At 41.4% G+C, this 19190-nt stretch overlaps 1 protein-coding gene and 1 non-coding gene across 4 annotated transcripts in view; one reads left to right on the forward strand and one right to left on the reverse strand.

Annotated features, from left to right (window-relative positions):
- The window catches only part of TMEM50B (transmembrane protein 50B), a 36980-nt gene extending 28692 nt beyond the window's left edge, over window positions 1–8288 (forward strand). For all 3 annotated transcript variants that reach the window (XM_061413994.1, XM_061414073.1, XM_061414149.1), the window contains 3 exons: window positions 416–508; window positions 3307–3364; window positions 6811–8288. In XM_061413994.1, the coding sequence (XP_061269978.1) occupies window positions 416–508; window positions 3307–3364; window positions 6811–6856 (197 nt within the window). In that variant the 3' untranslated portion in view covers window positions 6857–8288. The remainder of the gene's footprint in view (window positions 1–415; window positions 509–3306; window positions 3365–6810) is intronic.
- A 6116-nt stretch (window positions 8289–14404) lies between these two features.
- LOC133255293 (small nucleolar RNA SNORA20) lies at window positions 14405–14529 on the reverse strand. Its single transcript, XR_009738918.1, has one exon. It is a non-coding gene; the product is annotated as a small nucleolar RNA SNORA20 (small nucleolar RNA).
- Window positions 14530–19190: the final 4661 nt, after the last annotated feature.

Raw genomic sequence — 19190 nt, forward strand, 5'->3', positions numbered from 1 at the left:
ATTTGCAGTCTCTCTTTCCTGTATGGTAATGGCTGTCTGAAATACATTTGTTACTTCTAATAGAACAATTACTTTGATAATATATAAGAGGATAACTTTTCAGTTAGGGTTCAATTAATCAGTTTGGTTAAGTAGGCAGACTTATGAAGCCTGCCTACTTTAATTTACTCAGCTGTTAGTTTTTTTAGCCAGTAGAACGGCAACTTACCCTTTTTCCCTTCCCAAGTATTGCTTTACCCTTTTTAGTTTTATTTTTTTAAATCTTCATTCAGTTAATTATTAAAGCAGGTGTATATAAATATGTGACTATCTTTGATAGGCATAGTGTATATTAAGTTGTGTGTTCTAGTGTTATGTATTACTGAGACATAGAACTGCGGAAATGAGCAAATCATGAAGCCTGCTTTTCACACAGGTGCTCGAGTTTGGCTCTTCATTGGTTTCATGTTGATGTTTGGGTCACTGATTGCTTCTATGTGGATTCTCTTTGGTGCCTATGTTACCCAGAGTAAGTATTTATTCCTCTTTTCTTTCGTAGGAGAGATTCAGATATGTCTTTTCTATGTGGCTTAATCTGTTATCTTCTCATGGAGTAAAATTTAGTGTAATTACTCAGCTTCAAGCTAAGACTCTGTGTAAAAATAAAAGTTGTTTAATGTAACTTTCTTGTGGGGTCATTGAGTGCAGTAGGGTAGGCTCGCTGGGAAATCCAAGCCACTGACAAGACCAGGCAACTCTCAGCCGTCTCTCGAGGTTCTCATTCCTTTCTTACCCTAAGCAGCCAGGCTCTGCACTAGAGGCCTTTTACTGAGGGTCATGGTCTTAAAGTGGGAACCCTGCACAGGGCTACAGCTCCTTATACACAACTTGAAAATCCATGAAGTGCTGAAGGTCAAGAAATTCATAACCAGCTTGGCAGCAAAACCTGACTTAAATTGACCTGGGGCTCATTATTATCTTTATTTGCTTTAATAAGCATTCAAATGTTTTATTATGGGAGGGAATATGGTTGTGTGATTGTGGGATACTGGTCCAAACCCAGTTGCAGGTGCTATGTAATATGCCCTGTGTTATCATTCTTAAATCTGAAAAATTCTGAGTTCTAAAACATGTCTGGCCCCAAGGATTTCAAGATAAGGTGTTATGGACACCAGTATCTTTCTGTCCACTGATATATCTCCTCTCCAACCCCAGTCTCTAATTTTTCATTCATAGGTACAAGGGGAGTCTTTTAAGTGCAGGATTGAAGACGTGTGTAGCGTTCATGTAGAAACTGTTGATGCAATGGAGCAAGCTCTTAGTACACTGTTCTGAGTCTTAGGACTGTTTCAGTCACCACAGCTTTTCATCAGGGAGGCGATGAGAGGTTTTGAAAAGCAGGACCCAGTTGTACCCTGTACTCCTGGAAGCATCAGAAGAACCTTTAACTGGCTCTCCCCCTTCACTCCAAAGATAGGATCAGTTTCAGATAACACTTTATTCATCATCTGATGCCTCTGTCTTTGGAATCTCTTTGTCACTCTGCTTAACTGTCACATCTCCTTTTCCTGACCCCCAGCTGACCTTTTAATGTAGTGATAGGATCCCTTAAGTATCATAGGTTGATCAGTATTAGATTTTGGAATACCTTCATCTCTCATTTTGTGCAAAATTAATAGGTGTAAGAGGTCAGTGGTTGACTAATGTTTAAATAATACCACTCACCAAATGTATCTAAAATGTGTTATTTTAGTTAATTAAAAATACTATGGAGCTTGCAGTTGTTGGGCTGTACCATGTAGCATATGTTGGCCTGTTCCATGTAGCATGCGCAATCTTCCTTCCCCCACCAGTCGAAGTGCAGGATCCTAACCACTGGACCGCCAGGGAATTCCCTTTAGTGGTTGTATCTTAATCTTTAAAGATCCAGTATATATTGAGACATTTCTTGATTATGGATTTTCATATTCCTTTTCATATTCATATTCATTTTCATATTCCTACAGCACTGCTTATTACATATACTTAAAGTGTTTTGGCCAAACCACACAGCCTGTAGGATCTTAGTTCCCTGACCAGGGATTGAACCCGCACTCCCTGCAGTGGAAGCTCAGAGTCTTAACCACTGGACCACCGAGGAATTCCCTATGTCTACATGTTAGTTTGCAAACTGAACATGCATTTACTTCAGAGAGCATTTCTAACACGTAGTTCACATCTTTTAGTGTACAGGTTTCCTGGAACTGTTACTGATAGTAGCAGCTGACAGTCACACAGTGCTTCATGAGCAAGCAGTGTCATGAGTGCTGTGCGCAGTCTACACCTCTCACACTCTGTGCAGTAGCTGTGCTTACAATGTCCATTTTACAGATGAGGAAAGTAAGGGATAATGGGTTAAATAATTTGCCCATAATTATGCATTTAGTCAGTGGTAGAGTTGGGATTCAGATCCCAGGGTACGGCTCAAACTTGGAGCTTTTAACCATGTAGCTGTATTGTTTGCTGTGATTTCAAAGGCTACAAACTGAATATTTCTTCATCCTACCTAGTATTTTTAATCAACATTGATTGTTTTATAAAAGTTAATATCCACAAAAATTTGAATCATTTCCAATGTTTTCTTTTTCCTTCTTAGAAAGAGAGTGACTCTTTTCTCCAGGAGAATATGATGATGAATTCTAATGATTCTTTTTGCATATGTGTCAAATTTATGAAATAAAACTCTTAAATTCATGAAGGAAAATGAGCTGAACAGACTGTTAGATCATCAGAAATGTAATTTGCCTCTTTCTAACATTGCATATTCTAACGTTGTGTATTTCTATCACTGTGTACTTCTAACATTGTGTGTTTCTGACAATTGTGTATTTATTGGCCATGGGACGTGACGGATGAGCTGCTGCTTCCTCAGCAGTTCAGATGTAGCTGAAACCATAGCAAATACTTAAGTCAAAAAGAAAATCTAGTAAATTCTTTGTCTTTTATCCAGAATGAAAGTAATCTTTTGTTTTAAAAGAATAAGATTGGCATTTTCTTACTTCAGTTTTGTTGTAGATTTCTTTTTTCTTTTCTTTTTTTGGCTGTACCATGTGGCTTGTGGGATCTTAGTTCCATGAACTGATTGAACCCTGAAATTGAGCCCCAAGAGCGAAAGCACAGAGTCCTCGCCACTGGACTGCCAGGGGATTCCCTTATTGTGGATTGCTTGGAGTTAATGAATAATAGTAGTTATTTTATAATATACAGAGCATTATAAATGTCACAAATACTTTGTTGTTGACCTTTGCCTTTTGTAATCTTATGATCTGTTTTACTTTGTATGTGCAGATACTGATGTTTATCCAGGACTAGCTGTGTTTTTTCAAAATGCACTTATATTTTTTAGGTAAGTTGCCTAATTTTTAAACTATACGTGTATACCATTTACAGAAACATCATCTTTATTATAAGAGCAGCATATGCAATGAAACATGGATAAATCTACAGTGTATAAAACTTATTTTAAAACGTGAAAGTTCTACTATTGCATAAAAGCATACATAAACCACTTAATTAGGGGCCCTGCTATATGCCAAGACCTAAGCTGGATGCTTTATGTATGTTAACTTTTTAAATTCCCGTGTAATTGTCTTAAGTATGTGAACCAGATGGTGCTCCTATTTTATCAATGAGAAAATAAGACTCAGAGGCTTACTTAAGTTCACTTAATAAGCAAATGCAGAACAGAGATTTGGACCCACCAGACTGCTGTTTCCATAGGCTGTGTTTTGTTAAGAAGCCATATCATGCACCTTCAGTTAAAAAAAAAAATTAGAATGAATACATAATATGCATGTCATATACAAAACCTGATTGGGGAATTAAACTTTTTTTTTAAGTTTTTAAAGATAACTTTAAGTAAAATAATAAAATGATCAGAAGTGCTTTTTAGGGGTAATCTTCTATAAAGCTTCCAAAATGAAGCCTGTATCCTTTGCTTTTTGAGATGAAAATGTCTTTTAGTGTAAAGATAGGTAGGTACTTTGGGCATCTTTTACAAAATTACACCCCTTATCCTACTCCTCACTCACTGAAGCATTAAGATCTAAGTGTTGAAGAAGTTTGTTTTTGTCATTGGTTTTAAGGAGTTGGATTATGGAGGGCTATGGTGTCGTTTTCTTCATATTTCTTCTGTTTAGGGTTCACTGAGTTTCTTGGATCTGTGGATTTATAGTTTTCACCATACTTGGAATCTTTTCAGACAGTATTTCCTCAGATCTTTTTTTCTGTCCACCCTTCCCTCCTGGGTTCCAGCTATACACGTAGTAGGCTGCTAGATGTTGTTCCACAGCTCACTGGGGCTTCGTTCTTTGCGTGCTTTTTTCCTACCTCTCCACCACCGCTCTTCTGCCCACCAAGTCTTCTTCTCTTTTCTTGTTTTCTCTCTGTGTTTCATTTGGGTTAGTTTCCGGTGTTATATCTTTAAATTCACTGATGTCTGCTTCCATCACATCTAATCTATTACTCCCATCCAGTGTGCTTTTCATCTCAGATATTGTATTTTTCATCTCTGTTAACTTGATTTGGGCATTTATTTTTTTCACCATTTCCACGTCTCTCCCTAACATGCTTATGCTTTTCCTCTGTCTTCTTGAACATATGAAGTATGTTTATAACTATTTCAATGTCCTTGTCTAATTGTATCAATTCTCAGTCTGTTTCTGTTGATTACTTTTGTTTCCTTTTTTCGTTCTGGGTCTGAAGCTCTGTTTGCTCTTTGCTGGTAGCTGACTGGGAGCTGGACTTTTGGGTGTTCCTTTAAATGTTTTTGAGCTTTGTTCTGAATGCAGCTCAGTCATTTGGAAATGCATTGATCCTTTGGATCTTGCTTTTAAGCTTTGTTAGGCAGGCCCAGAGCAGCTTTAGGGCCCCCTTGCTAAGGCAGAGAGCACTTCTCAGTGTTCTTCCTGATGCCGCATGTGTTCTGAGGTGTTCACTCTGCTATGAGATTGTGAGGTATTCCCAGCCCTTTGGGAGCTCTGGGAATGGTTCTTTCCAATGTTTCCTTCCCTTTTCTTGGGTAGTTTCCACACACGCATCTACTGTCAGTACTCGGCAGAAGCCCATGGGACCCTACCCTCTAGCTCTCTGTCCTCCACCTTGCACACTCTGGCTGCTCAGCCTCCCGGAACTCTCGACACTGTCTCGACTCTGCTCACCTCAGGAGACCCCTGTGCCTGGGCTCCCTCTTACTGCACCGCGGCTGGGGCACTCTTGGTTGTGAAAGACATGTGACTGTTTCTGCGTCTTGTGACTGTATTTCTTGGCACATGACTGACACCCTTCTGGGAATACATTGAATTTGCACAAAGATGTCTTAGGCACTGTTTCGAGATCAAATTTAAATTCAGATTCAGCCCTTTGCAGGGGCAGATGAGCCTGTGTAAATGACAGTTGGTTGAACAGAAACCTTGTGTGTGTAAAGGCCTGTGCTCACGTGGGCAGTGGCTGCTGCACCAGCTGTGTGCTCCGCCCAGAGGCCAGCAAGTTACGCAGCCAGCCGTGCTCCCCGTGTGCCAGGCCTTTTCTGAGTGCAGAGGGCAGCTCCTCCTCCTCCTCTGTTTGCTGTGCCTGCTGGTCCGCCACGCCCTGGCCACTCACCGTTGAAGTTTCTTAAGGTTCTGCTCTAGGCCTCTTCTCGACTCCTTCCCTCTCTCGATGAGGTCCTTTTTGCTGGGGACTTCAGTTAGTACCTGTGTGCCAGGGAGCCACAGATGTCTGTCTCTGTGTCTAAACCATGTATTGGATTCTTACTTATCCCTTCCTGAGTGGCTGATGTTTCAAATCTAACACAGCCAGTGTACCCAGAGCTCAAACTCCTGGTCCCAGAGTGTCCTATCTTTCTGGCCTTTCCTTCTTCCCCTCATGCCTTGCTGAGGTAATTATTTCTTCCTTTCCTCTCTCTCCTCCTCCCTTCCTTCCTCCTCTCCTCCCTGCCTCCCCCCCAGGTCTTCAGGGCTGTGGCAGCTTTTCTCTAGTTGTGGAGAGTGGGGGCTGCTCTTGCTGGTGGTGTGTGGGCTTCTCACTGCGGTGGCCGCTTCTGTTGCGGGGTGTGAGCTCTAGGTGCGTGGGCTCAGTAGTTGTGGCGCATAAGCTTAGATGCCCCGTGGCATATGGGATCTTCCCAAACTGGGGATCGAACCCATGTTGCTGCATTGCCAGGTGGATTCTTAACCACTGGACCACCCTGGAAGTCCCACACTCCCTTTCTTTTAGATCTCAGTTCAGTCATCACTTCCTTAGGAAAACCTTGACCTCTAACTAGGTCTGATCCTTGTATTTCTCTCTCTTGGTCCCATGGGTATCACTGAGTTGGGATTTGGTTTTCTCCCACTGGTGAGCACATTTGTCTAGTTTTGGCTCACAGTCCCATTCCCAGTGCTTAGCCAGGTGCCTCATGCCCAGCCAGCACTCTGTACAGTAACTTTCTGTAAATGAATGAAGAATTGCATCATGGTCTGTTTTAGGATGCTTCAGTTTTTGTAGCTCAGATATTGTAGAACCCTAGAGATGTGAATGACCTTATTGCTGGCCACGATGAGAAATGTGCTCTTTCCTTTACTGGTGTCCTATCCAGTAACTTCAGGCTTTAAGAAGATACTAAACTCAGCCATGAGGTCCACAGACTGCTTTATAAAACAAGCAAATTCAGACCAACAGCACCACAGTCTTTAATTTTAGAAGCTGATAGAAAGGATCAGTGAGGTACCCATCAAAGCATATTTAGAAAATGAATTCTCTATTGTGTTTCTATGTGATTTTACCTCACGATTTATTTTAATATCTTTCCAGCACTCTGATCTACAAATTTGGAAGAACTGAAGAGCTGTGGACCTGAGATCACTTCTCAAATCACGTTTTCCTCTTGTTATATTCTATCTGTAGATAATTTTTTATTTCAGTATAGTTTACACATTGCCAAATGGAATAGATTGTACATTAAATGTTTTGTCTCTTTACACTTTTATGTAAAGCCCTGAGTTTTTAAATAGTTTTATGAAATTTCTGTCCTTTTTTTTTTTCATTGAATTAGATTGTTAATATGTACATAGTGTAAGACTATATAGATGAGATGAGGAGTGTCAGTTTTTTTATTCTTGAAGACTTAAAGCTTAATCTGTTCCCTGAGCCAGGGTTGTATCATCATGGTCATTGTAGCATTAACTACTTTGCCTGATTTTCAAAGATGTGCAAAAAATACAGTTCCACATATCTGAAATAAGCACTGAGCCATTAAAAGGGGTATTTTAGCAAGTTGTAATTTATTTTGGCTTAAAAATTAGATTTTTTTTAAAGGAAAAATGTTTGTTCTTATGTATAAAAAAAGTGGACTTTTATATGAAGATTTTTAAAAATGCCCGAAGGACTAGTTTGAAAATCTGTTCTAAAAAACAATTCCTCTACTAAGACTTTATTTGAGAAAGGGTAATACATGGTCGCATAAGCTCAGTTTTACACGGCTGATGTAAAAAGATTGGTAGGCAGCTCAGCAACATGCTTCTTAACAAAAGCAGCTTAAACCGTTGTCGTTTGACAACCTACTATTATCTGATGTTACCGAATTCTGTATCAAGCAAGTTTGAAGACAACTGCAGTTTAAAAGCATGAACCATATAACAAAAAGTGGAATAATTAGATTCAGGATAAAAGCACTCTTCCCAAAGGGGATCCTCATGACCTAGTGAGAAATTAGGCATTTCGTCACTCAGTGACTTGACTGCAGGTCTGTCTTTGCTTGAGCTCTCAAAACATGAGGTGAACTCTCCCTGCCAAATACATCTTTAACCCGAAAGTTCTTACTCCAGTTGAAAGCTTCTTTTGCTGAGTATGAAATACTGTATTTGCACTATGTGTATTCCCTTGAGAGATTTCAAAGGGACAGCTGGGTCTTTATTTCTACTTTGGCTTTCCTTTGTTTTTTTTGTTGCACTTTTCAACAGGTTTTTTGTTGTTGTTGCACTTTTTTCCTCCAGAGGGACTTTTCTAGAGCCTTTTGTTGTAAGACAGAATAGTATTAGTGATATTATATGCAGCTTCTAACATAAGCCGTGTTTTGCTTATGTTAACGTCTCTCCTCTCTGAGGTTTTACCGCGCACAGAGTATGAAGCAGTTGTGGAATGCTGTGCCTTTGTCTGATATCATCTTGTTTAATCACTTTCTCTTTGTTGTTTTTTCCTTCAAAAATACCGTCTGGCTTCCAATAAACTGTAAGACTAATTACATGTTTCCACTCCCTTGTAACTTGTTGCAATAAATATTACTTCTCACACATTGTAATATTGTTAAATCTGTTGGAGAAAACAAACTCTACAATTTGGCTTGCTGCTCAGGTTTCAGTCATTCCCAGTGGACCTGGTCAAAGAAGTGACTTCCCTTTACAAAATCTCTATATATATATAGATTGCCTGTTGGGCTCAGGGGACACAACCGCTCAGCTTGTGAGATTCTAGCTCCCTGGCCAGGGCTCAAACCTGGGCCCTCAGCAGTGAAAATGGGGAGTCCTGACCACTGGACCAGCAGTGAACTCCCAGGAGAAATATATTCTTCTCAGATTTATGAGGTGCTAGTGTGAAGGCTCAGACAAGGCGATGGCACCCCACTCTAGTGCTCTTGCCTGGAAAATCCCATGGACGGAGGAGCCTGGTGGGCTGCAGTCCATGGGGTCGCGGAGGGTCAGACACGACTGAGTGATTTCACTTTCCCTTTTCACTTTCATGCATTGGAAAAGGAAATGGCAAGCCACTCCAGTGTTCTTGCCTGGAGAATCCCAGGGACAGGGGAGCCTCGTGGGGTCAGACACGACTGAAGCGACTTAGCAGCAGTAGCAGCAGCAGTGTGAAGGCTAATGAAGGGAAGGCTGACTGAAATAGTGGCTGCTTTTTCTATTTTTGACTCTGTCATGAATTTGTTTTTTAATTGGGAGCAAATCACTTGATTTCCCTGTTTGTTTCCTCATTAAAAAAAAAAAAGATAATGTTAGTATCCACTCCTATCAGACACTGTCAGAATAGACTCCTTTGTAAACCTTTAAAGGTACATGTGATTCCCTTAAAATCTCCCTGCTAACACAGGTTCAGTGGCTATTGAATCCAAGTGTCTTTTGGTGTTTTGTGTAGGACCAACATCACCAGAGCATTATATGTTATTAATTACACTGTTTCTGAGTCCTCGTTGTATACTTTGGGTTGTTGCTGTAGATGCTGCGTCTTTCCATTATATAAATTTTTGACGTGTATCAATGTAATGAGGTAGCAGAGATTGCAGACTGGAAGATCAGTGCCTTATAGCATTTGCTGCTTGTGCAAGAAACCCCAGGGTGTTTGAAATGTGTGTTAGTCACTCAGTCGTGTCTGACTCTTTGCGACCCTATGGGCTATAGCCCGCCAGACTTCTCTATCTATAGGGTTCTCCAGGCAAGAGTACTATCGTGGGTAGCCATTCCCTTCAGAAGATCTTCCCGACCCAGGGATCGAACCTTGGTCTCTTGCATTGCAGGCAGATTCTTTACCATTTGAGCTACAGGGAAGTCCTTTTTTTTTTTTTTTTTAGTGTTTGACATAGATGCATTGAACTCAGGTTCGCTGTAGTTTTCCATGATGGGAGGGTTTTCAAACATAATGTTAACTCTGACCGCCCCGCCCTGTTTGTTTTTTTTTTTTTTTTCTATTGCTTTTTTTTTAAGCAATTTCATTGCTCTGTTTTGTATTTAATTGGCTCATATCAAACATCAAATCTCTGCCAACCTTATTGATTTATCCTTTTTTTTTTTTCCTGTACTCTATCACCACACACTCATTTTGATTTTGTTTAAAGTTTATAAAAATGACGGGCTACTGTTAGACAGTTTCATCTCAAATAACACCCTAATAAATCCTGAGGGATAAACATCTGATGCTAATTTTATCCCTCTCTAACAGTCACATTTGATTTTAACAGCCTGTGCTCTTATTTCAGAGCACTCTCTTCACTGTATCATCTATTCAAACTGGGAGGATTGAAGTAGAAATAATTATTTTAGTCCCTTTGTTGATTGTTTTTCTTATTTCTTTGAAAACAAAGGAGTAGCCTAACATGATGGATAGGTTGAATGCTTTTCTGAAAAATTACTGAGGAAAATCAGAACATGCTCATTTAATCCCAGAACAGTTCTTTTTTAAGGAAATTGTGATGCCATCTTTGTTTTCACAGTCCACCCCCATTTTCCTGTAAATAGCCTTTATTATGGTTGCATTTTATTTAAAATGAACTATATATCCATCCTGGTTCTTTCATACCTAAAGACAGTGAACTTTTCTGTTCTTCCCCTGCTCTCAATTTCATTTGGACCAAACCCCAAATATTTCTCCACCTCTTCTTTTTCCTTCCCCCATGCTTTAAGCTTTCAAGCTTTCCAAATCCAGTCAATTGTCTTGCTTTAAAAATAATTTTTATTTACTTACCTTGGGCTGTGCTGGGTCTTGGCTGCTGTGCGGGCTTTTTCTAGTTGCAGCCAGCGAGGGCCCCTCTCTGGTTGCAGTGTATGGGCTGCTCATTGCAGAGCAGGGGCTCGAGGCACGTGGACTCAGTAGCTGCGGCTCCCAGGCTCTAGAGCACAGGCTCAGTGGTTGTGGCACTGGAGCTTTGTTGCCCTGTGGCATGTGGCATCTTCCCCGGTCAGGGATCAAAGCCGTGTCTCCTGCATTGGCAGGCAGATTCTTTACCACTGAGCCACCAGGAAAGCCCCAGTCAGTTCTCCTTTGCTGTAGAATCTGTAGAGCCTCCCCAAGACCAAATTAGTGAGTTCTGAATCTTTGCTCCTGATGGAAATGCTGGGTTAGGTGAGCTTTCGGCCACAACATTTTCCTCAGCCATCAATACATAACCTTGCTTCATGTGTGTTTCTACTTAAAAACACCTTGTTTAAATGTAGTTGATTCACAGCCTTGAGCGCAAAGCAACACTATACCTTACGCCTGAAGGAAGCTTCTAACTCACGCATTTTTTTCCCTGCTGGCATTTGTGAAGAACCTTCTATGCCCTGTGTATGGTCTCATTTCACCCTCACAATTGGAGGCAGGAACTTTTATTGGAGAGGTGAAGGGACTTGCCCACGGATCGGAGTCACGGCTCAGGCCCTTTGTTCCTGAGTGCGAAGTCCTCTCCTCAGCCAGCATTTCTGAACTGCTCTAGAACCTTGGCATTTCTTTAGGAAAAGATGTACAGTGGTCAAAGAAGCTTGGAAGACCTTTGGCTGAACTAGGTTAATTTTTTTTTTCCTGTAAAGTTCTTTTCTTAGAGCTTTTTATAAAATGTGTCCTGTATTTTTTAGGAATGAACTATCAATTCTATGGGCTGCCCTGGTAGCTTAGTGGTAAAGAATCTGCCTGCCAATGCAGGAGACTCAGGTTCGATCCCTGGGTCTGGAAGATCCCCTGGAGAAGCAAATAGCAACCCACTCTGTATTCTTACTGGATAGTCACATGGACAGGGTAGCCTGGCAGGCCACAGTCTCAGTTCAGTTCAGTTGCTCAGTGGCGTCCAGCTCTTTGCAACTCCATGGACTGCAGCATGCCAGGCCTCCCTGTCCATCACCAACTCCCAGAGTTTACTCAGACTCATGTCTGTTGAGTCAGTGATGCCATCCAACCATCTCATCCTCTGTCGTCCCCTTCTCCTCCCGCCTTCAATCTTTCCCAGTATCAGGGTCTTTTCAAATGAGTCAGTTCTTTGCATCAAGTGGCCACAGTATTGGAGTTTCAGCATAAGCATCAGTCTATGGGGTCCCAAAGAGTTGGACACGACTGAGTGACTGAGTACGCACTTCCCCAGTAGCATATTGGACACCTTCTGACCTGAGCGGCTCATCTTCCAGTGTCATATCTTTTTGCCTTTTCACACTGCCCATGGGGTTCTCTGGATAAGAATACTGGAGTGGTTTGGCATTCCATCCTCCAGTGGACCGTGTTTTGTCATTACTCTCCACTATGACCCACCTTTTTTTTTTTTTTTTATGTTTATTGACACCAAAAACATTTTGCATTGGGGTATAGCTGATTAACAATGTTGTTATAGTTTTAGGTGAACAATGAAGGGACTCAGATGTACATACACATGTATCCCATGTCTTGGGTGGCCCTGCACGGCGTGGCTCTTAGCTTCACTGAGTTATGCAAGCCCCTTCACCACAAGGCCGTGATCAATGGACGGGGTTTAGATTTCTTTACTTTTCCCTAATTCTGCCACTGCCACTTACTAGCTGTGTGAGCCCCACGCTGTTTGAGAATTGACAGAAGGAAATGCCTCGTGGTGCCTGGAAACAGTAAATGATCAATAAAGCTGGGTCCTTCTTTCCCTGGTGGCTCTGCCTGAAGGCGTTTTTCCTTTGTCATTTGATGGCTTTTTAGCCTTTGGTCACAAGGTGGCGTGCCATCTTAAGACAGCAAACGAGACACAGATGTAAAGAACAGACTGTTGGACTCTGTGGGAGAAGGCGAGGGTGGGATGATTTGAGAGAATAGCACTGAAACATGTACGTTACCATATGTGAAATAGATCACCAGTCCAGGTTTGATGCATGAGACAGGGTGCTCAGGGCTGGTAAACTGGGATGACCCTGAGGGATGGGATGGGGAGGGAGGTGGGAGGAGGGTTCAGGATGGGGGACACATGTATACCCGTGGCTGATTCATGTTAATGTATGGCAAAAACCACTACAATATTGTAATTAGCCTCCAATTAAAATTTAAAAATAAATAAAAAATTTATAAAGATATATAATTTAAAGTCAGAAAAAAAAAAGAATCTGGAGACGTTTGTTTTTTTGAGCCTGCCAGTGGTTTTTTTTCTTTTGTAGTAGATTTAACACAGGTTTAGTCATTTTATATAGGGTTTTAGATGATAGTATATGCCTCTCCAATTCTTATATATATATATATAGGCTGCACTGGGTCTTGGTTGCTGCCTGCAGAGAGCAGGCGCTACCGTCTAATTGCCGTGAATGGGGTTTTTATGGTGGCTTTGCTGGTTGACGAGCACAGGCTCTAGGGCGCGAGGCCTTCCGTCGTTCCTGCATGTGGGTTCTGTAGTTGCGGTTCCTGGGCTCTAGAGTGCGGGATCAGTAGTTAGTTGCCCTGTGGCATGTGGGGTCCCTGGTCCAGGGATCGAAGCTGTGTCTCCTGCATTGCCAGGCAGATCCTTAACCACTGTCCAACCATGGAAGCCCCCTCTTCAATTGTTTAAGCTGCAGAAAATAGGATATTTTAAATTTCTACAAGAGTAGCAAGGCAAGCCTTCTGGAACCCTGTGGATTATGCCAGTGCAGAGATCAGCAAATCTTTGACATGGGAGCACCTTATCCAGGTGACAAGAGGGATTCAGTATGAGGCAAAGTGTATTTACTTCTGTTAACGAAAGTTAGGAGTGTAGAGATTGACTGACTTATTTTGAAATAGCTTCAGACTTACAGGAAAGTTGCAAAAATAACTCCGAGAATTCTAGCTTCCCCAGATGGTAACATTTTACCACAATCGCTTTAGTCTTTTTTTTTCTGAGACATTTGACAGTATGCTGCAGACAAGATGCCTCTTTACTCATGAATACTTCGGTGTATTTCTGCAAATCACAACTGTTCTACAATGCCAAAATCAGGAAGTTACCATTGATAGAGCACTAAGCACTTCATTTGAATTTTGTCAAGTGCCCCACTCGTATGCTTTATAGTAAAGAAAAATAAGGTTTTTTTCCGGTCCAGAATCCAGTCTGTGATCGCGCATTGCATTTAGTTGTCATGGCCCTTTAGTGGCTCTTTTTTAAAAAATAATTTTATTTATTTACTTTTGGCCATACTAGGTCTTCGTTGCTGCGCGGGTTTTCTCTAGTTGCGGACAGCAAGGGCTGCTCTCTAGTTGCGGCGCACCGGCTTCTCATTTCGGTGGCTTCTCATCGTGGGGCACGGCGTCTAGAGTACCGGCTCAGTAGCTGTGGCGCTTGGGCTTAGTTGTTCCACGGCGTGTAGGATCCCAGATCAGGGATTGAATCCGTGTCTACCGCATATGTAGGCGGATTCGTTACCATGAGCCACCAGGGAAGCCCCCTTTTGCTGTGCTGTGCTTAGTTGCTCAGTCATGTCCAATTCTTTGCGACCCGTGGGCGGGTCCCCATGGCGACCCCATAGCCTGCCAGGCTCCTCTGTCCATGGGGACTCTCCAGGCAAGAATACTGGAGTGGGTCACCATTTCCTTTTCCAGGGGATCTTCCCAACCCAGGGATCAGGTCTCCTTCATTGATAAAGAATCAGGTCAGATTCTTTACCAGCTGAGCCACAGGGAAGCCCCCTTTAGTGGCTATTAACTTGGGACAACGTCAGCCTTTGTCATTCATGACTAGGTTTTTGGTTTTTGTTTTTTGCAGTGTCTAGACCATGGAGATGAAATGGTGACTTCACCTCCATTTACAATGGCCCAGTATTATTTTATCCCATGTGTATAACCGCTCATATCACTGAAAGACTATAATGGCTATTATTTTGTAAAATTATTTATTCACTATTTTTGGCTGTGCTAGGTCTTTCTCTAGTTGCTGCAAGCAGGGGCTCCTCTCTATTTGCAGTGCCCGGACTTCTTATTGCTGTGGGTTCTCCTGTTGTGAAGCAACGGCGTGCGGGCTTCAGTAGTTGAGTGCATCAGCTGAGTTGCCCCCAGGCATGTGGGATCTTCCCAGACCAGGGACTGAACCTGTGTTCCCTGCAGCATTCTTAACCACTGGACCACCAGGGAAGTCCATGACGAGGTATTTTTGAAGAATGCAGACCAACTGTTGTGTAGAATGCCCCTCAATTTTGGTTTGTCTGATGTTCCGTTGTGATTAAATTCAGGTTATGCAGTTTTGGCAGGAATAACATAGATGTTACATTTTCATGACATCAAAGCAAGCATACATCTGTCCCCGTCCTGGTGTTTTTAACTTTGCTTGCCTGCTCAAGGTGGGGTCTACCAGGTATCTCTACCGTAAAGAAGCTATTTTTCTCCTTTATAATTTTAAAAGTACTTTGTGGGAGGGGAGACTGATTAAGTCAAATAGAACAAATTCAGTGTACTTTTTACTAACAGCATTGTGTAGACTTGAACTAAAGTGACCCTGTGATATGTGGAGGAGATAAATAATTTGTGTCTAACAAGTTACAATCTTTATAAGTGGTTCTTGTCTGGTTGAAGAAAAACCCAGGTGCAGCAGGGAGAGAGGATTTAACCTCACCCTGAAATCTGCCTGTTTTCAGTCTCTACCATCCTGGTGTCTCTTGCGCCAGAGCACTGAGCTTTCATTTTATAAAAAATTCCTGATATTATTTCATTATAAAAAGGAATATTCTCCAGAAAATGGCTGGAAAACATAGGAGTAAAAAGAAGAAATTCACATTACTGTCTAAAGTCTACTAATGGCTTTTGGGTGTGTAATATGTTTTAAATCTGATTTTGCATGTTAGCATGGAAACTCACTATTAATTTTGACAGTTTTTCAAGAAGAAGTTCTAAGTCTCAAAGGAACCAAATACTTTGTATTCTGTGTATATACAGGGCACCACTGGGGTCGTGCAGTGCACAGTCTATGCAGATGTACACATGGCTAAGACTGTTGGTGCTGTGTTCATCTTTCACTTGTAGCGTGGGGCTAGCCACTTGAGAAGGGTTTGGGTACCCAGAGTTACACACAGTCATACTGAGGTTCACAGCAACACTTCAGAAAGGAGTTAGTCAAGAAGCACGTCAATTTAATTGATGAATTAAATTTTACGCTGGGCCCTTTACTTGCCTGTTGGCAAGCACTCAGAGTCCTATCTGGGCTCATCAGCTCTTGGAGGTCCTAGGTTTTCGCTCTTGCTCTCAACTACAAACAGGACACTTATCCTCAGGGATATGAAATCAAATAGTTCTATTCACCTGAATGCAAAAATGAAGTAAGCCTAATTTATGTGTGTGTGTGTGCTTAGTTGCTCAGTTGTGTCCAACTCTTTGCAACCCCATGGGCTGTAGCCCACCAGGCTCTTCTGTACATGGGGATTCTCCAGGCAAGAATCCTGGAGTGGGTTGCCATGCCCTCCTCCAGGGGATCTTCCCAACCCAGGGATTGAACTCAGATCTCCAGCATTGCAGGCAGATTCTTTACCATCTGAGCCACCAGGGAAGCAGTCTAATTCATGTTCATTATAAATTATTAATTCACACCACTAATTAATTAAAGTGTAATATAATTACATTAATTGATTATATTAATTTCACTAGTTAATATATTTTGCAAGTGATTATGTTTTCTATTTTTTTAAACACCAAAAACATTTTGTATTGGGGTGTAGCTGATTGACAATGTTGTGAACAGTGAAGGGACTGCATCATACATATGCATGTATCCATTCTCCCCCAAACCACCCTCCCGTCCAGGCTGGCACATAAGATTGAGCAGAGTTCCATGTGCTATATAATAGATCCTTGTTGGTTGTCCATTTTAAATATAGCAGTGTGTACATAACCTTCCCAAAGTCTTTAACTATCCCTTATCCCCCTGGTAACCATGAGTTTGTTTTCCGTGAGTCTCTTTCTGTTTCTTAAGTAAATTCATTTGTATCATTTCTTTGTAGATTCCACATATAAAGGATGTCATATTACATTTCTCTCTCCCTGACTTAACTTCACTCAATATGAGACTCTCTAGATCAATCTATGTTGCTGCAAATGGCCTTATTTCATTCTTTTTAACAGCTGAGTAATATTCCACTGGGCAAGAATCCCTTAGAAGAAATGGAGTAGCCATCATAGTCAACAAAAGAGTCAGAAATGCAGTACTTGGATGCAATCTCAAAATCGACAGAATGATCTCTGTTCGTTTCCAAGGCAAACCATTCAATATCACAGTAATCCAAGTCTATGCCCCAACCAGTAAAGCTGAAGAAGCTGAAATTGAACAGTTCTATGAAGACCTACAAGACCTTCTAGAACTAACACCCCCAAAAAATGGCCTTTTCATCACAGGGGACTGGAATGCAAAAGTAGGAAGTCAAGAGATACCTGGAGTAACAGGCAAATTTGGCCTTGGAGTACAAAATGAAGCAGGGCAAAGGCTAACAGTTTTTCCAGGAGAACACACTGGTCATAGCAAACACCCTCTTCCAACAACACAAGAAAAGACTCCACACATTGTTATCACCAGATGGTCAATACCAAAATCAGATTGATCATATTCTTTGCAACCAAAGAAGGAGAAGCTCTATACAGTCAGCAAAAACAAGACCAGAAGCTAACTGTGGCTCAGATCATGAACTCCTTATTGCCAAATTCAGATTTAAATTGAAGTAAGTAGGGAAAACCACTAGACTGTTCAGGTATGACCTAAATCAAATCCCTTATGATTTACACAGTAGAAGTGACAAATAGATTCAGGGATTAGATCTGATAGACTGCCTGAAGAACTATGGGTGGAGGTTCATAACACTGTACAGGAGGCAGTGATCAAAATCATCCCCAAGAAAAAGAAATGCAAAAAGGCAAAATGGTTCTCTGAAGAGGCCTTACAAATAGCTGAGAAGAGAAGTGAAAGGCAAAGAAGAAAAGGAAAGATCTATCCATAGGAATGCAGAGTTCCAGAGAATAGCAAGGAGACATAAGAAAGTCTTAAGTGAACAGTGCAAAGAAATAGAGGAAAACAACAGAATGGGAAAGACTAGAGATCACTTCAAGAAAATTAGAGATACCAAGGAAACATTTCATGCAAAGATGGGCTTGATAAAGAATAGAAATGGTATGGACCTAACAGAGGCAGAAGATAATAAGAAGAGGTGGCAAGAATACACAGAAGAACTATACAAAAAAGGTCTTAATGATGGTGTGCTCATTCACATACAGCCAGACATCCTGGAATATGAAGTCAAATGGGCCTTCAGAAGCATCACTACAAAGTTAGTGGAGGTGATGGATTTCCAATTGAGCTATTTCAAATCCTAAAGGATGGTGCTGTGAAAGTGCTGCACTCTATATGCCAGCAAAGTTGGAAAACTCCGCAGTGGCCACAGGACTGGAAAAGGTCAGTTTTCATTCCAATCCCAAAGAAAGGCAATGCCAAAAAAAAATCCAAACTACTGCACAATTGCACTCATCTCACACACTAGCAAACTAATGCTCAAAATTCTCCAAGCCAGGCTTCAACAGTACATGAACCATGAACTTCCAGATGTTCAAGCTGGCTTTAGAAAAGGCAGAGGAACCAGAGATCAAATTGCCAACATCCGCTGGATCATCGAAAAAGTAAGAGAGTTCCCGAAAAACATCTATTTCTGCTTTATTGACTACGCCAAAAGCGTTTGACTGTGTGGATCACAACAAACTGTGGAAAATTCTGAAAGAGATAGGAATACCAGACCACCTGACCTGCCTCCTGAGAAATCTGTATGCAGGTCAAGAAGCAACACTTAGAACTGGACATGGAAAAACAGACTGGTTCCAAACAGAAAGGAGTATGTCAAAGCTGCATATTGCTTAACTGCTTATTAAACAATGCTTATTTAACTTATATTCAGAGTACATCACATGAAATGCCAGCTGGATGAAGCAAAAGCTGGAATCAAGATTGCCAAGAAAAATATCAAGATATGCAGATGACACCACCCTTATGGCAGAAAGCGGAGAACTAAAGAGTCTCTTGATGAAAATGAAAGAGGAGAGTGAAAAAGTTGGCTTAAAACTCAACATTCAGAAAACTAAGATCATAGCATCCAGTCCCATCACTTCATGGCAAATAGATGGGGAAACAATGGGAACAGTGAGATACTGTATTTTGGGGGGCTCCAAAATCACTGCAGATGATGACTGCAGCCATGAAATTAAAAGACATTTGCTCCTTGGAAGAAAAGCTATGCCCAACCTAGACAGCATATTAAAAAGCAGAGACTACTTTGCTCACAAAGGTCCGTCTAGTCAAAGCTATGGTTTTTCCAGTAGTCATGTATGGGTGTGAGAGTTGGACTATAAAGAAAGCTGAGCACCAAAGATTCGATGCTCAAGTGTGGTGTTGGAGAAGACTCCTGAGAGTCCCTTGGACTGCAAGGAGACCCAACCAGTCCATCCTAAAGGAAATCAGTCCTGAATATTCATTGGAAGGACCGATGCTGAAGCTGAAACTCCAATACTTTGGCCACCTGATGAGAAGA

The sequence above is a fragment of the Bos javanicus genome, chromosome 1 (assembly GCF_032452875.1).
Source record: "Bos javanicus breed banteng chromosome 1, ARS-OSU_banteng_1.0, whole genome shotgun sequence".
Classification (NCBI taxonomy): Eukaryota; Metazoa; Chordata; class Mammalia; order Artiodactyla; family Bovidae; genus Bos; species Bos javanicus.